Source organism: Dama dama, chromosome 28, assembly GCF_033118175.1.
Source record: "Dama dama isolate Ldn47 chromosome 28, ASM3311817v1, whole genome shotgun sequence".
Lineage (NCBI taxonomy): Eukaryota > Metazoa > Chordata > Mammalia > Artiodactyla > Cervidae > Dama > Dama dama.
Genome location: NC_083708.1, coordinates 46,428,993 through 46,448,169, shown reverse-complemented (window position 1 = coordinate 46,448,169; position 19,177 = coordinate 46,428,993). Strand labels below are relative to the sequence as shown.

The 19,177-nt window shown below is 32.7% G+C and overlaps 1 protein-coding gene across 6 annotated transcripts in view; it reads left to right on the top strand.

Moving 5' to 3' along the window:
• Positions 1-19,177, top strand: part of GRIK2 (glutamate ionotropic receptor kainate type subunit 2) — a 725,919-nt gene that overhangs the window by 588,821 nt on the left and 117,921 nt on the right. For 4 of the 6 annotated variants that reach the window (XM_061131528.1, XM_061131529.1, XM_061131532.1 and 1 more), the window contains 2 exons: positions 7,176-7,294; positions 10,893-11,110. In XM_061131528.1, coding sequence (XP_060987511.1) covers positions 7,176-7,294; positions 10,893-11,110 — 337 coding nt within the window. Of the gene's footprint in view, positions 1-7,175; positions 7,295-9,591; positions 10,167-10,892; positions 11,111-19,177 lie in introns of those variants that run through there. The other 2 variants (XM_061131531.1, XM_061131533.1) reach the window with 2 other exon arrangements.

Genomic DNA, 19,177 nt, shown 5'->3' with positions numbered 1-19,177 from the left:
CAGGGCGTTCCTGAATTAAACTAATGGGGCCTTCAGCTCCTAGAAATGGAGTGACCTTAGCCCTTCTCAGTCCATTTAGATCCAGTTTCTAGAAATATTCTCACATTTATGGCTATTTGTTTTAATGCTGGGGATGGTTATGACATCCACTTCCATGTTCTGCTTCTCAAGTAAGTGCCAAATACACTGGTGGCTTCATGCTAACCTGTATTGGTGCAAATCTATCCTGATGACCTCTTTTGACCAAGTATGTAATTTAAATGTATCAATAAATTATATCATTTATGTGCAGTGAATAGCTGAACATAGCTGAAGTGGGGGGTGATTCTTGGAAAATTCAGAATTTTGACTGAAAACATGGATTATAGTTACTCTGTGAACAGTTTTAATGTATGTTAATTTTTTATGTAGCATTTCTTGCTTCTCATTCCTTCTCTTAAACAATCCAGCATCACCTGTTACTTGATTATTAAAAAAAAAATGGAGAACAAATTTGGATTCCATAACCTTTCTTATTCAGAAGGACAATTTTATGTTCTCCTGAGAATTCTACATTTTATTCAGTAAAATGTATCAATCCTTGGACCATCATTTAAAATAGTCTATTTCCCCCACTAATCAAAGAAGTAATATTGAAGATTTGAATGCCAAATTGTAGATTTTCAAATTATTTGGGTGTGAAACTGAGAAGTACCAAAACATCATTTGTTATTACATCCTCAGTTTAATTATATGCCCCTGAAAAAAAGTCAATATGTAAATAGTATATAGTGCTAAAAAAATTGTATTTTCATGTTAGAATGTTTGTTTATACTTGATTTTGGAAATGGTTATGTCTATTTTGTTTAAAAAATATTTCCGTTAGAACATTGTTTAATTCCCCTATTACAACCAATTTAACCCAAGTTTAAAATGAGGTGAAGAATTGCTATCTCAGTAAATAATTAAGCAGAGTAAAGAAGAGCAAAAAATTCATAATATCACAGTTACTTCTGGTGAATTTTCAAAAAGATTTGTTTTGAATTTATGATGCAGATGAAAGCTGAGGATTATTATGATATAACAATGATGATGAACTTATGTTGAATTTAAATCCTGAAATATAAATGAGACACTTTGCAGAAAGGTCACTTCAGCTTAAAGAAACAGCACAAAAATAGTGTTCAGATATGTGAAAGTATATAGTTAATTGGTTCAAAATAATATGTAATATAAAAATCATTTGTGTTCTCCACACTGGTTGTGGTAAAATTTGCCTCTGCTATAAAATATGTTCAAATAAATATTAAATTAGCATTTTGCATAATATGGTAAAAGTATTTCCTCAATGAGCAGATTATTTCATATATAATCTAAATTATTTTTTATATAAGACTCTAGAGTAAGAAATCATTAAAAGATCATACACTTTTAGTTAACATTTTTGTAGCACTGTATAGTCTGCAAAGTGCTTTGCATATATTATCTCTCATGCTTAATTTAGTTTTTTTGCTCTTCTTTAGAAATAAATCTTCAGCTTAGAGAGATTTAGCAATATGTCATCAAGTACAAAATATACTTGTGGCTGAAACTCAAGTTTTATAGTCACCAATCCTGTAGGCATTCTCTTGGGCAATTTTTAGGCACTAAAATAATAAAAATAGTATTTTTATTTAAAAATAATTTATTTTAAATTTATTTTAAAATAAATAAAATATTAATAATGATAGTTATATTGGTAAACAGCCTATCTAAAAGGCCTCATAAAATTTTGAAAATACAAAATTAGTATACGAAATTCCAATAGTATAGCACAAGGCAAAATGTAATATATAGAGATTTGAAACAACTAGCCTTTGGGAGAAAAGTAAGCACTATGGAATTTCAGAAAGGAGTAGCACAGACACATGGCTGAGTGAATAGACTGAAGGGAAGAGGATTTTTCTATTAATAAGAACAGCATAAACAAAGTGAGACAACTGGCCAGTCTACATATTAGTTTGAATACGGTTAAACACATTGAGTCATATTATATAGAACATTGAAATTCAGAGGCATAGAAGGTTAAACCTGATTTGGTATTTAATAGAATTGATTTGTTCTAGACAACCGGAGTCACATGGTGCAAAACTTAATGTGAAGACAGTTTGCAAAACAAAATAGAGAAAATAGGAAACAAGTAGGAACTGAGTCCTAAAACCATCTACTCAGAACTGAGATGAAAGTGTATGGATGGAATAAAACAAAGAGGCATTACAAAGCAAAAGTTGATATAGCTTAAGTGTATCACATTTGTTTGTATTTAAGGAGATAGATTAAAATAAAATGGAAATAAGCTTTTAATCTCAACTCAGAGAAGTGCTGCATCATTATAGAGCTAAAAAAAAAATTTGAAGGAGAGTTTCATAGAAGTTTTTGGTTTTAGTTTTAGGCATTTTAAGTATAAGGTAATGGTGAACTGTCGAAGTTGGAATATACAAAAAATGGATGGAAATGCTTTGAGAGAAAATGTATGGCTATAAATTAAGAGGATTTTGTAATTATCAGCACAGAAGTTTAAGCAGCGAGTGTGTTAAGTCATTAAAGAGGGAGGAAAGATCTGAGAGCCATGATTTAGCCAAAAGGGATCTCCTGTTAGTGGAGCAGAGAGCAAATAATCAGGAGAACACATCACAGAAGTTAAAAGAGAGGATATCAAAGGGCTGGCGTTCAGTGAGAATTTCATTAGAAGCCGCAAAATGATTAAGTGATAGTCTTAAGGAAAAAGATGATGCATTCAAAAAGACTTTTACATAGATGGAAGCATAGGGTGAAGGAGATATTAGGTGTAGAGAAATAGGATTATAATTTTATATGTATAGCCAGAAATTGAAAAGGAAAGAGAAGAGAGGCTAAAAGATCATCAGAATAATTCAAATATGCTTTAGATGACCACTAGGTTTAACACCTTTGCTAGAAATTGTAGGAGACACAAGATTAATCAGACACTGCATTTGCGTGTACTCATTCACAATTAATAAAAGAGGGGAGATATGTGTATTAAATTATAATAAAGAAACCAGGCTATCATAAATGTAACTTGAAGTTTTTAGAACTATAGATCTGTAAAAATGAGCAGAGTACCTGAGTCATTCAAGTGAGGTGATTATGCTTCTTTGACAAAGATAGCCAAAAATACAGTGCTTGATTCAAAAAGCATTTATTTCTTCTACTCTGCAGCCAAGAGGAGTGTAGTATAAGGGTCATGAGACGTCTCTGTCATCCTCAGCCCAGGGCTTCTAAAAATCTGTTGTCATCACCATTTCCTAAAAGATGAAGAAGGCAAAAAGAGTCCAAGGCAAATATCCTTAAAAATAATTATCAGAAGTTATACACATCACATCTGTTCATATTGCAAAGGCTCATATTTAGTTGCATTCAAGGGAAGAAAGTATAGTTGTATTAGGTGGGCATCAATGTTCCTAGTAAAACTCAGGCAGAACAATGAATACTTAGGGGTAGTTACCAGTCTCTACCTTAGATACTTATTCCAAGAAAAGATCAGGAAAGGTAAAACTAAATGATGGCAGTGAGTTGGAATTGAAGGGTGGGTGTAGGATTTGAATAGTGGAGGGAGTAGAGAGGGTATTACAGGCTAAAGGACAGGATGATCAAAGAAATGGTAAGAATCAATATAGGATTTGGGGGGAAAGTGGCTAGAGGCTGGCGAGTAGGAAAAAAAGCAGTAGAACATAATCTTGAATGGTATTATGGAGCACAATCAGAGGATCTTAAATTCCATGCTTAAATGTCTGGGTATTTTGTATGTAGGCTGTAGACATGATTGAAATTTTGTTTTTAATAGGGTTGTATCATTTTAAAAATTATTCTACATGAAAATAAACTGGGAAGCAATATTTAGAGCTTTTAAATTTGGAATGCAAAGTGGAAAGACCATCTCGGAGACTATAGCTACAGATTATGACAACCTGAACTGGCATTAATGCCAATGAAAATCAACAGGGAAGGAGGAGAGGGGGAAATGAAAGTCTTTCTGTAGGTAAACTGATATAAGTTGACAGCTGTTTGGAGGTCAGTGTTAGGAGAAAAGGAATGCAAAGAACTGAAGTTGACTCTAAAGTGTTCAGGATAAGCGAAACAAGGACTAAGAGCAAGACCTTTGTAACCTGATTTGGGAATGTCAGCAGGTGATGCTATTGACAGAGACAGAGAAGACAATAAAAGGGAAGGATTAGGGAGAAAGATTGTGGGTTTGTATTGAACATATTAGCATTGAAAAGTCTATTATCTGGCCACTGGAAATTCACTTTAGATCTAGGAAGTGATTAGGATTAAATATAGATTTGAGGTGATTGAAATTTTTCTGATGGGCAGAAAAAAGTGTGGAAGTCAATAGAGTTTTTAAAAATGGTGAGTCAGAAGAATTAGAAGGAAGAAATATTAATCCATATTGACTCAAGATCTGTTGGAAATACAAAGTAAAGTGTTAAGCATAGCAGTTAATCTTAGATGGGAGAGGTAATTCAGCTTAGGAAAAAAAAAAAACAAAACCAAACAGACTGGAACTATAATCAGAGCTGTGTTGACTTCAGTGTGAGGGAGATAAACAAAGGACGGTGCAAGGCCAGTGAAGTGTGTGTGTGTGTGTGTTGAAGGTTAACTTTTATCACACCATTAGAAGAATGTCACTACATCAAATGGAGACAGAAGAAAAGCTTTCTGAGTGTCACCATGAAGAACACATGGCAAATTCAAGTTAGATAGCATTTTTGCTAGGCTAATTCTACCTCTTTTGGGGCCACTGGAGATCTTCATGCGAAAGTTAAAAGCAGACAGAGTGGAGAAGGTGAAAGGTGTACATAATTTGAATTTAAGTATTAGTTTGTCATACATTTTTTCCTTTCTTTCAATTAAATTATGTAAGAATCACTCACTGCAGTAGCTGTTAGTCTCTTGAAACCAGTGTATTTCCAGATTCTTCCTCCATACTTTTTCCATTTCCCCTTCCACTTTCCTCATTTCTCTTTCCCTGTCTTCCTTCCTTCCTTTCCTACCTTCTCAGAATAAAAAATATATGTATATTTTTATATATACATGTATAAATACATACACATGTGGAGAGGAAGGGCAGAATCGTCCATATTTATACTTCCATTTCTGCAGCCCCCAAAACTACATCTCCCTCTCCCCATCCCATGGAATCCCTTGAAGCACTTATAAAATTCAAGGGCTCATGGGATTCTGTGTGAAAACCAGAGATCTTGATTAGCCAGGTTTTACGTGCTCACTCTCTGTGGTTATGTTTTTAGGATTTATTATGTACAAAAACTAAATTCAGCTTTTAACAGACCAGCTTTATGTTTATAGCTGATATACTGTCAACAGTAGGAAAAGAAAAGTTTAATTATCCAGGAATCAGAATAGGAGTCAGAACATGTAACTACAGGCAAAGTCACATTTTAAAATATTTATTATTTGAAAATAGAGTTTATATAACTTGTTCAAGGCCATGGAGATGCATGGTTCAGCTGCAGAGCCTGTGATCTGGTTACTAGATTTATAGTAACTATTGTTACTATATTGTTACTATATATATATATATAGTTACTATAGTATCTATAGTATATATAGTTATATATATAGATATATATATATATCTATAGTACTATAGTAACTATATATATATAGTTACTATAGTATCTATTATTTATAGATAGTTAATTGAAAATTAATAATATTTTGCTTTTTAAAAAAGACAGTCTTGGATAAAGTTTGATGACCAACATTCTAATACTTTGAAGTACTTTTAAAAATGTATATAACTAAAAATATGTATATAACTATTTTTACTAGGGTAAAAGTAATAAAGGAATTTAAATAAAAATAAAATGTTTACAGCCAAAGCTAGTTCTACTTCAGTCAAACATAACAAATCAGATCAGAATGTTTAATTACTATCCAATCAACCTTTCTGTTCAGTGTACTGAACTTAGAGACCCAAACAAAACATTCCTTCATTTGACAAGGATAGGCTATTAAAACAAGGGTGTTCTAAAAACTGCATTAGGAAGATGTAAATGGTTTGTTTGATCTTCTGAATTGTAATATGTCAGAAAGATTATTGTGAAGAAAATTGGGCTTTCTGAAGTGACAGATACATTATACATTATTCAAACAACTTTGGTTGAATGCAAGATTTTTTAATGCTCTCATAAAGGGCACGCACACTAATTTTGATTTGTAAAAGAGTGGCTTTAAAATTTGAGGTATTAGGGAAAATATTTTGTTAGTTCATTTTTGATAGTACCATTAATTGAAAAATATATCTGGATTATAACTAGGATAAATTATGTGTACACATGACAACTTATGAAGTTCTTGGTTTAAATTTTTGAGAGGTTTTGTTTATATCTCTAAAACCATCTATAATTGGTCTCAAAAATTAGATTAATTTTCTTTGTCTTAAAACAGTGAATCAAACTAATTGTAGATTTGAAAACAAATAATATGTGGATATCAGTCTCCATATGCATTCCTGCTTCTCACACTGCTTTGATATCTTGCATATTGCCAGCCTTTCTGAAACATATAATGAAGTCAGAAGCATACATCAGAGTGTAGCTCATTCTGATTTGGTTTTCTGTTTGGATTTGAGTTTGTCACACATCAAGATATAAATCCATGGTACTGTATTCTTATATAAAAATAATTATTCACTGATTATTTAATCTCTTTTACTTTGGTAGTCTCTATTATATCATGAAAAATTCTCAAAGTGATTTTGTATGATTTTTCTGTGTTTAACAATTTTCCACAGTTTTAAAAATGTTTATTTCATACCTGTTTATTTTCTTCTTTAATGAATTTCTAGTCTTTAAAAGAAAATGTGTAAATCCTGCTCTTGAAAAGCCTACATCTTAAAAATCTTTGTTTACTGATACACAGATGTTTCTCTTATGTCATATATGGTAAAGAAATGCTACTAATCATCTTAGTATGTAATCAGCTGATAAGGACAGGTATCTTTAAAACCTAAAACTTGCTGTCATGAATATGAAATTGTACTATAAAAGTGCTGACTTCTGGTTTCTGCTTAATCTTACCTGTCTTTCTGTTTCTTTTGCAGCAAAAATACTGGATAGAATGTCTTCTTACTGCCATTTAAATATGTTCTTTTCTTCTGTCAATTACCACAGGTTTAGCCCCTATGAGTGGTATAACCCACACCCTTGCAACCCTGACTCAGACGTGGTGGAAAACAATTTCACCTTGCTAAATAGTTTCTGGTTTGGAGTTGGAGCTCTCATGCAGCAAGGTATACGATTCAGCCTGCTATTTCCCTTGGGCACCATGTCCCACTCTTTGCTGGGGGCGGCAGCTCTTGCTGGCACAAGTCGCTTGCATGGGTGCCTCTCTGCATGTAACCATAATCCAGCTTCTCCATCTATCTGATGCATTTAGGCATTCTCGAATCCCATCCAAGGGAGATTCTGAGAAAATAATTAGCTTTTGCAATTGCACATAAAGTATATCATCTAACTTTCTTAACCTACGGTAGATACATTATCTCATAGATAACCAAGCTAACCTGATCCATTAGCTAGAAGCTGCGTTTAAAGCACTATTAAGATTGCATCTTCTTGAGACAAGAATACAGTGTATTGCTCCTGTTTCCTGTTTCATTTTGATGTAAAAAATTCCCTTTCCTATCAATTCTTGATGACTAGATGCCTTTATATTGCATGATTAGTAAATCTACTGCATATAAATTTGTAAAAATAAAATATTTAACCATTTAGAGTTACCTTTACAAGTAAAATATTAGCTGCATCTGATAGTATATAAGAATATAAAGTATTGCATGCTGAGAAGTGCATGCAAAATACTCTCATAATTATTTAAAAATTATAATATTAATGTTAAAAGTAAAGGCTACATTTCTTAGAAAATGATATAATACATGCAATATGTTTTAATGGTATATTTATAACTATGAATTTATTATCTTAGTCTCAGTTCTCCCAAGCTGATTTTTTTATTTTTGCTGCTGTGATTTCTTTTATTAATCTTTTAATATTTATATAAAGTTCAGTAAATTAATATGTCAGACCTGCTACTCAATATAAAGGATTTCAAAACCAGACTATTTTATGCATTTAAAATGTAATATTTTAAGTTTTAAAATTTTGTAAATAAATCAAAATGCCCTTTAACAACTGACAGTGACCTGATTAAGGAAAGAAAACATACTTTTTTATGAGTTACCACACCCATATAAGGGTTTACCTTAAATTTTACTGGTGTATTTGTGATCCACATTGAAGAAATTCATTTGGCAATTTCATTACAGAACTGAAGAAGAGGAAATTTATTGTTAAGTTATAAATTGTTGTTAATAAAATAGGTACTTTGCTTTTGCATGCTTAATTATGCATAAATCCATTATTTCTGTTTCATTTATAAACTACTTCCTAAACTAAAAGTAAATATTTACATATTAAAAGGAAAAAATTAACTTAAGTTCATGTTGCAAGCAATCCTACTAATGAGATAATTTTTGCTTTTAAAAATATGAACATCCAGATATATAGACTTATAGATATTTAAATCTGAAACTTGAAAGTTCAGAGAACTCTTATATAAACTAATTACCTTATGGCATCTCTTTCTAAATAAAATGAATAATCAATAACTGTATTTGCCCTTTCATACATTTTGGGTCCAGTGGCTTTTTCCCCCCTTAGATTTATTTACAGTTGGAAGATAATATCGGAGTTCTTTTAAAATATAAAAGTGAATAAAAATACATCAAATGAGACAGGCATCTCTTCTAAGTAGCACTGGATTATGTGATTTACCCAGGAACATTGCTAGTAACCTGCTAATAACTAACCTTGATAGCCTGGAACAAATTATTCTCATCGTAAAGATCTAACCATAGTAAAGTTTTTTAAATTATTTTTCCTACCACTTTGAAAGATAGGATATTATTATTATGTATAATTTATGAAATATTTGGATATTTTTGAATTTCAATATTGGTGAGATGAACTTGATATTTATAAAATCTAGCAATTAGAAATAAAATTATATCTAATATCTCTAAAATGATGACAAGCAATCCAAGCAATGAAAAATTCAAATGTACATTTGCTTTGCCACATAACTACTTCACTGCTGGCGGATACATGAAAGAGGAACCCATACTATTCTGGCTGATGCCTAGCTCCCCAGGAATTAGTGGGATATAGTGCTGGACATGACGTTACCTTGAGTACATGACAGTCAGCCCCTAACCAGGCTCTGATTCCCAAGCCTAGGAGCTATTCACTTTAAGTCCTTGGGTAAGATATGAACTTGTGGTAATTGGGCCATTTTTGTCGAATGTCTCCACTGTTCTTTTCTTTCCCAGTCTTGGTTGACTTTATTGGTGTTGTTGTTCAAAAAAAAAAAAAAGAAAAGAAAAGAAATGGTAGACTGGGTAGCCAAAGCTGCTGACCATGGTGGGAATATTTTAGTGTTTCGGTGTCAAAGTGTGTGTCTGACAGGGCCTAGGAGCAACTCCATCAGAAAGGTACTTTTCTGTTTTATTTTGTTTTGTTTTTCTTACAGAGTGGTAGGCAAGAGTCTGGAGCTGGAGTTGGCTGTCATGTCCAAGTCTGTCTGCTTTCTAAAATGTTGTTTGTTTGTTTGAAATTGGAAGGGTAAGATGAACTGCAGTATAAGATGGGCTGTTTTGCTAGAACCAAGTCATGATACTACTTCTTTTCAATGGTAGCATGAATAATTTGTTGTATGTTTAATGCATAGAGATATATTATCTTACTGTATTCGTTATTATATTTAAAAATATATAAAACATGGAGTCCATCTTTGCTTCATTCCATTTTACTCAAACCTTATTAAAATTAATTTACTTGTAGACAATGCTTTCTTGATTATAGGTTCAAAATAATGAAGGGTAAATAGTAATATATATACATAAATTTTGTATAATTTTCTTATTAAAAAAGTTATACATGCTGATATTTATACAATTACATATTAAGGCTGTAAATAACATGGTAAAACTAAAAGACAATTTAAAAAGTGTTAGAATTTTAATGTATAATCTAAATTAATTAAAATTAATAATAATCAAAAGCAAAATGTAATGATCAGAACTCATTCTCTTATTAATACCATGAGCAGGCAACTCCAGCCACGTATTGTACTATTACTATGAAATTTGTATATGTGTGTAAAAATAAATTCATGCCAATTTATTTATTCTTATTCTGATTTCCCTCACTGAAGCTAACTATAGTGACAGGAGACATTTGTTCATGCATAAAAAAATAGCTTACTACCTATTTTAAAATAAACACTGGACTGAAGCCCCCTGGCTCAAAAAATGTGGATAACTGAAATTATTTTCATACATTACTTTTTAAAATGGCATTATGGACAAGATTTTTGAGCTTCATGCACATGAGTAATGAAACTTCACATAAATAAAGCTTGTTAAGAAATGGATCAAAATGTACATTAAGTCATTTCTTCTAAAACCTACTTAACTAACAAGAATATGAAAATCTATAAAAGTAGTTTATAAACAGGAGAGATATTTCTCAATTCTAATGCTATTTTTCTAAAGGTTTAGGTCATGAATATGTGATTCTTATTTTATACTGTCTCAGGTAGAGCTCCAGTCTCCTGTCACTATATGTAAACACAGATGTCCTAAGAGACATGCTACCTGAAATTAGCCTCCGCTCTCCCAATGGTTGTTCCTTGCTTACTAAAGTGATATGTAAATCTATGATTTAAGCTTTTATTACACAGTGATTCCATTCTTCCACTGTGACCAAAAGTACCTGACTGCTGATCAAGTTCTCTGTATTCGTCTCACCTTTCCCCCCAATCTTTGTTAGGTTCTGAGCTCATGCCCAAAGCGCTCTCCACCAGGATAGTGGGAGGCATTTGGTGGTTTTTCACACTTATCATCATTTCTTCGTATACTGCTAACCTAGCCGCCTTTCTGACAGTGGAACGCATGGAATCCCCTATTGACTCTGCTGATGATTTAGCTAAACAAACCAAGATAGAGTATGGAGCAGTAGAGGATGGTGCAACCATGACTTTTTTCAAGGTAAGTCCTACTGGTTATCTAAAATTTACGTATTAAAATGACAGAATACAAACCTTTTCTTGATAATGAATGTAAGAGCATAGGAACATTGTTATTTGTAGAGAATAATCAATAGCATATTTCTCATGGGATGGAGACATATTCAACTAAATATACGGTCATCAAGGCAAATCATTTTAATACTTGCAAATGGCAAGGAGTTGTTGCTTTATACGTATTTCGTCTTTGTTTGAAGGAAAATCTGTTCAGAAGTAACATTATTTTCCCCACCAAGGTTTTGTCATTGAATGTAAATAGATAAAGTAATATATCTACTGAAAATTGAATAGTGGGAGAGTCAGACTCTACAAGGTGTGGATCTTCCAGAAGAATAAAATGATTACATGCAAGAATGTTTTCCATACAGGCATTTCTTTCTGTTAAGATGGAACAGGTTTTACTTGTTGAGAGCCTACAGAAAAACAAGGAAAATAAGCACAAACAGTTTCCTATTCACTGGACAATCATCCATCTAATATTCTGGAAGGTGCAGAATCTCAAAATGGGCTACCCCATTGGCATGCAGTGGTTTCCAGTGGGGAAGTCTGTTAAACATTTAAATGGAAATTATGGTGGCACCAAATTCCAGGCGCATAGCATCTTGTCCTGTCTCCTTACTTCCACTGATCTCATTGGGTCAGAGTAGAGCCAATGAGGAGATTCCACTTTAGGGACTCAGTATCATGTCTTAATTTATTTTCTATTTTACTGAGAATTTTTATATTGTTTGCAGTTTAGCAAATTTTTAAGCCTTGGTATTTTCCTTCATTGTTCACACAAATGCAATTGGCAGTTCAAGTGGGCAGAAGTGGTAGATTGTTTTTCTCTGTAAAAAATAATTGACTCAAACTATAAAAACTATTTCAACGAACCTCCAGTAAGCACCTACCAAGTACCAGAAATTGTGCTACACATTAGGTATTCTAGAGCAAATAATATCTAATTCTCACTGTTAAGACACATAGTTTGTTGGAGACAGGATCAGTGATCATATAACAGGATTTTATATGACTTAACTTGCCAAATAATTATATAATTTTCTTTGTAAAAATTCTTACCAAATTAAATCAGCTTTTTGGGGGGTTCTGGAGATCACCAAATGCCTAAAGAATGAGATCAACTGAATGTTTTAGTCAAATCCACGTAATTCTTAAAATTAAATTGCTTTCAAAGAGAATATTTTTATTGGCTAGCCTAAAGTTTGGATGCATATTTTACATTTATTTGGAAAATTATTATCATTTAATCAAATTTATTGAATAATCAAGTATGAGCAAGTCATTGAGATAATATGGTGCTATTTGATTATATTAATTGCAACTGATCATTTTTCCCAACTGAGTATTAAATTTTAATAGAAATTGTTTTTCTTATTAAAAAAAAACCTTTTTTTAATGAAAAAAAGAGACTAGCTGTTGACAATTATAAATGTATATCATCAGTGTCAGTAACTTTGCAGAGAGTGAATATGTGGTGCATTTAAATTATCATAGTATTCAATGGACTTTTGAAGTTGAGTTTGTGCAATAATGCATATAAAATACTAATGCAAGTGGTCTGATACTAGAAGTAATTATTTTAGCCTCACAAATACTTCAAATTTTGCTTTTATTTTCCAGATTACTCACATACCCTATTTCAAAGCTCTTGGGTATTATAGCAAGGTACACCTCTGGAAAACTCACTGTTTGAAAATTTTCACCTTTTCCCCATCTTTGAGCTTATTTCTCCCTCTTTTCTTTACAGTCTTTCTCATCTTTTGCTATGCTTTTCGTTGCTATTGTTGTTGTTTTAGTTCAGTTGCTCTCTTGCAGTGTCATTTTACCTAACTTCACTTTTCTTTGCTGCTCACTTTTCTTCTTAGTCTTTCATCTCTAGTTTTCCTTTCTCACACATGGGAGTGCCTCTAGCACCCAGAGAAAATTGATGTGAAACAACTTTCTGTTTCTAGCAGCACAGACTTTCTTTCTGTAAAATTGAAGCCTTTGGGAATGTGCGATAGTCACAATAAAAACCACACAGTGATAATCACTAAGGTGACAATTATGTTGTTAGTTTTATCACATGCTGACATCTTACTATTGAAACTTGAAAAGGCATTAAAATTTGAAAGGATACAGTATTCAGTAAACGTTGATTTTTTTCTTTAGTTATTTTAGTGTATCCCTAAATGATACTAATTTCAGCTGCATATTTTGGCTTGTTAAACTATATGCTTATACCAGCTATTGGTATGAAATTTTTTTTTGTATGAAAGCTCCTTTCCTGGTACTCAGATGGTAAAGAATATGCCTGCAATGCCAGAGACCCAGGTTTGATCCCTGGGTTGGAAAGATCCCCTGGAAAAGGGAATGGCAACCCACTCAATATTCTTGCCAGGAGAACTCCATGGATAGAAGAGCCTGGCGGATACAGTCCATGGTGTCCCAAAGAGTGGGACATGACTGAGAGATGAACACTTCACTTTCTATATCAGCTATTAGTATGAATTAAAAAAAAAATCCCTACCAATCTGGAATTGAAGCAATTGCACACTCATTTTGAAATTCTACAATGAATCAGAGACTATTGTGTGTAGTCAATTTACATCTGATACCATTATTTTATTTCTTAATTAACAGCAATGCATACAAACACTCCAGGAAGCACCCTTAAGGCATTGACTTTCTAAAGGAATTTCCATCCTGTTTTTACTAATTGAATAAGACCCCGCTGTTAGCTAATTGTTCTGCAACTGCTCAGTTCCAAAAATTATTTTAAAGAATAGTAAAGTTGTATTACTACAAGCAAGAGCTGGCTCAAGATATCCGGGCTTAAAGGAGGGGTGAGTCTTCAGTATTGCAAAAACAGAGTTACACAGTCATTCTACAACACGGAACAATTCTTTTTCCAAAGAACATGCTTGACTTTGTTCATTGACCTTACATGTATACTGTAGTCAAGAAGATTTCATTCATCTCCCCTATATCCATTACATGCCACACACTCTCTCCAGGGATAAATGTAAAGCAATGACTGGGAAAATAACTCAAAATTGAGCAGACGCTGGTTCTTCATTGTAATCTCATGTAAAACAATAGAGAGCTATATGATATCACCAATGTGTTCATATTCATATTTAGATAATGAAATAGATGAGGGCCCAGGGATCTTATTGAAAAACAATAAACTAGGAGTTAAAACATTCTTCTCCGAATCTAGGAACTTGGTGCAGCCAAACTGAAACCTCGCCCCAACACAATACAGAATGTTACCAAGCAACTAGCACATTCTTTTCTCCTTGGAGTATAAAGATTAGGAGAATGAATGCATGTAGATTATCAACTCAAAAATAACTCAGTTATAGCCTGTACGTATTATGGTCTCTTTTGAGAATCCCTATATTTTCAAAGTGAATCATGTGTTTTACAAAATGATGCTGAAATCACCTTGCTTCTGTGCAACTCGTGACTCAGGTTTTTCAATTTCTACAAATTTTCTCTCTGGGTTTGGTCTCCCTGAAATCTCTGGTTTTGTTACATATATTAATATAGTCTGTCTTTCCTAAAGATAGCACAGGAAATATGTGTCTGCTTTTATAGTTATTAAAGAAATTCTGCCGCATGTTGAAAGGACATTTAAGTAGTATCAAATATCTAATGTAAATCACTTAATACTTCTGAACCTATAGCCTACAATTTAGAATAGTTAAGAGAGAAGAAACTGGAATCAGAGAAACCTGAGCTTAATTCTTCACTCCATCCATCTACTATCAGTGTTACATAGTTAGGTTTCCTTTAAGGCAGCAACTCACTTTTTTTTAACCAAATTCTATACAGTTATCTTTTGGAACAATGAATATTGCATTCTTTGATGCAACATCTGTGATAAAGGATTTTAGCTGTGTTTAGAATATGCATTTACTTTGAAATTTTTTCTATTCTCTAGTGAGTTGTAAAGGTTTCTTCAAAATATGTAGCCCTCTGTAGTATTTTCATTTTAACCTTGGGTTAAAATATCAATTTATTCAGGAGTGTATGAAGGTTCAGAGTTAGGAAGGCAAGCAAGTGAATTAATACATCTGGGGAGGGTAGTTTTATCTTTTGTTACTTAGTAGCAAAGAAGGTATTATTTTGTTTCATTTTCCTTTATGCATAGTTTCCCTCTTTAGAAGAACTCAAAGTACATTCTAAATGCCAACTCATTAATCTTGCCAGCAACCCCTAGGAAGGTAGGAAGCAATTATCATTATGCTCATTTAACAGATGAGGAAACTGGGCCATGGAGAGGTTAAGTGACTTATTAATTATGAAACCAATAACCAAGAAACTCATAGTATCGACAATAAAAGTAATAGCCAAAGACATCATGGCATAACCATCATTACTCAAAAGAGCTAAATGCATTAGTCATTTGGGCTGACCCACATGACCTCAACTGTTTGATCATATTAAGTTTCTAAAACATTTGCCTTAAACCATTGGGGCAGATACAACTATAGCATGTTCTGTATAGTCTGCTACTTATTCTGAGCTTATCAGTTCAATGGTCTTCTAAAATTAAATTATGCCAGGGTGACAGTATAGGTTCTTAAGGCTGAATTGCTTGTTTGGCATGCCTGTAATGATTTTCTGAAAGCTTGACTGATTTTTGCTTCTTAAATGCCAAAAGACCATAAGTAATTTCTGAGTCAAGGGATAGAATGTAAAAAGTTGACAGTTTACTGCATGCAGTTAATAAATGGATTTAGAAACATACTATTCATAGATCTTAATTTCTGCAAAACATAAATTCTGTTATTTTTATTGATAATAGTCGTGCTAATGGAATTATAATATATTTACTATAAAGAGGTTTATACATTAGAAAAGTAAATTCTTAACATGGCATCTATAGTTATTTTTCAGATGGAAAAGTGTTTTCTGAAATAAATGTTTATTTTCCTCTTAAATTGATGGTAAAATACTTGGGAATTTCCATTTTGCATATTCAGGAAATTGACCTAGAATAGTTTTTGAACATGGCAAAGATATTTAAAATTAGTTTTTAATTTATTTTATTTATTTTTAATTTTTATATAATCAACATGCAGCATTGTGTAAGTTTATGATGAAAAATGTATTGATTTGAGAGACATATGTATTGCAGTATGGTTACCACTATAGCATTAGACAATGTCTCAGTGACATCATAATTATCATTTCCTTTTTGTGGTTAGAACAATCAAGATCTAGTTTCTTAGCAACTTGGAAGTTTATAATGCAGTATTGTTGACTATAATCATATGCTTCACATTATATCTCCAGAACTTATTCTTTAAATAACTTTGTATTTTATATGGCAAATTCTTAGTTATGCATGGTGATCACAAAAAAAAGGTTCAATGATTATTTGCACATGGATAGAAATTGAGTATGATTTTCATTGTGTACCAGATTTACTATTTAATATATTCTAATAATTTCTATCATTACCCAGAAAGGATTCTTTGAAAATATAATAATTGGAAAATTCATATAGTACTTTAGTAAGTACAGGGATTATTTCTTAAATATTTGCTCAATCTAAGAGTTGCCCACTTTGTTTAGGTGTCACTAACCAGCATACAGCTTTGTTCACAGTTAATTTAACTTACTTGGAATCAATTTATGCTTAGTAATGATACCCCCCTTTCTCCTCAATAAATTAGAAAAAAGGTCTCAAATGTTATTTTTCTGTCTCACATGGGAAATATTTTCTCCATAACTATAAAATAATTTAAAGGTAAAATATTAATGAATATAGTTATATTGGCATCAAAATTTTTGATTAAATTTTTTGATTCATTGATAGAGTATGCCTCCCTATGTATGCATCAAAAATTTTAGACCAGCAGTCCCCAACTTTTTTTGACACCAGAGACCAGTTTCACAGAAGACAATTTTTCCACAGACTGGGGTGTCGGGATATTTTCAGGATGATTCAAGCACATTATATTTACAGTACACTTTAATTCTACTATTATTATATCAACTCTACATCAGATCATCAGACATTAGATCCCGGAGTTTGGGGACCCCTGTTCGAGACCATAGCCCAGTAAAGTTAGTCATACTGACTACTTTATTAGAATCCCCAGTTAAAGCACTACTTTAAACCATGGGGCTATTTTTTTATCTACTGAAGTCCTAGAAAATATGGCAAACTATAGAACTAAATAGCATGCATAGCATATGGAAATATGGTCTTGTCTGTGACAGTCATATCACTGATGAATAATAGTCTTGGTTTTCATATCAATTTTTCTTTTGCAAAGATAGAGTCACTATTTAGTCCTATTGGATATACCATCCACTAAGTTATAAACATCTTTGAAATATCCATTCATGTACATCGTTAGTCTCAACCTATCTGCATGTTAGAACATTAGAATCACTTAGGGAGCTTTCAAAGAGCACTTCTCTCCAAGCCAAGTGATAAAACTTTCTTGAGGCAGGATCCTGGGCATCTTTTTTTATAACCTCCACTGGTGATTCTAATGTGCAGAAAGAGTTAATTTTATATTTAAATAGCCCCTTGTTTATTGGTAATAACAGTTATTAACTAATTGCATCCACTTCTACTTCTTTCATATTACAGTGGGCATTTTTCTCTTCTGCAACTCAGACACTACAAAATATCAGACAAAGGCATGAAATGATAATTCTGCTGACCACATTCTTACTTCTTTTGGATTATTTACTTGAATTCTGTTTAAAGCCTTTTTCAACAGGTTTGCTGAGAATAAATAGTGTAATTACATCTTCACTTTTTACACCATTCCCAGAGTCTCTTGATAGGTGTGCCTAGGAACTGTCTTATAGCAGGATGAAGAAGGTTAGAACTTTCTCCCTGCCCAAAGAAATATGGTGGGGTAAATCCTGATTTTTGTTTGTGTACCTAAAAAGTTGAGAAAGCATGTGTTTTATGGGAACTGAGCAGTGAATATACTCACCTTTCCGTTATAAGCCTTTATTGCAGTTTCTTCTCTCAAGGCGGGGATGGAGGGGCAATTAAAGAAGAGACCTATAACAGGGCATGCTAGAGTCTTGAAAGGATTGTGTTAATACATGTGACTTTTCTGTTTTCCTAATGGGGAGGAGATTAAGAAGAGATGAAATACTTCACACTATGTGTGTGCCTGCTAAGTTGCTCAGTTATGTCCAACTCTGTGTGACGCTATGGACTGTAGCCCACGGGGCTCCTTTGTGCACGGGATTCTCCAGGCAAGAAAACTGGAGTGGGTTGCCAGGCCCTCCCCCAGAGGAACTTTCCAGCCTGAATCATTTGAATTTGGGCTCATGCAGTTTTTTTGCCTGAGCTTATTGTACAATTCTGTAATATGTGGTGAGCCACTCACTCCTTTCCTTGTGGAAAAAAGAATGTACCTACATTAATAGATGGGAATAAATTATTACATAATTAAAATTGAAGTCTTCCTTTGTGTCACTCTGTAATTTTTCAGTATCCCCCTGCGGATCTAAACTGAACCAAAATGCTTCTCAAACCTGACATTCTGCTCTATCTTGGGAAATGGGAAAACCAGACAGTTTAAAGCTTGGCCAAAATCTATTCTTGATAACTTGCTTGCAAGTTACTACCTGGCAATTACTCTGTGGTTATTCAGACTAAATAGAGACTTAATTGTGAATTTTTTGTTTGTGTCGTGTATTCAACTTTGGAGATAATTTAGTTTACTTTGAATTTTTTTCTACAAGCTTAGAAGAGTGAAACAAAATTCACAAGTTTTGTGTGATTGAAGACCAGCGTATCTGAGTAGTCAGTTTAGATTAGTGATTAATACTATTACTGAAATGTTCATTTCTTCATGTTAATGTGTTCTTCATCAGATACTTTTTTCTAGGAAAAAAAAAAAAAAAAAACTCAACACAGATTTTTGTAGCCATGTTATCTCTCTGACTCTCCAAAATTATTTTTTTCTCTATTAATGATATCAAGATATTGATTGTGGGTAATGGATCACTGTTAACATTAATTTAAATGCTAATATTTTGTTTAATACTATATGGT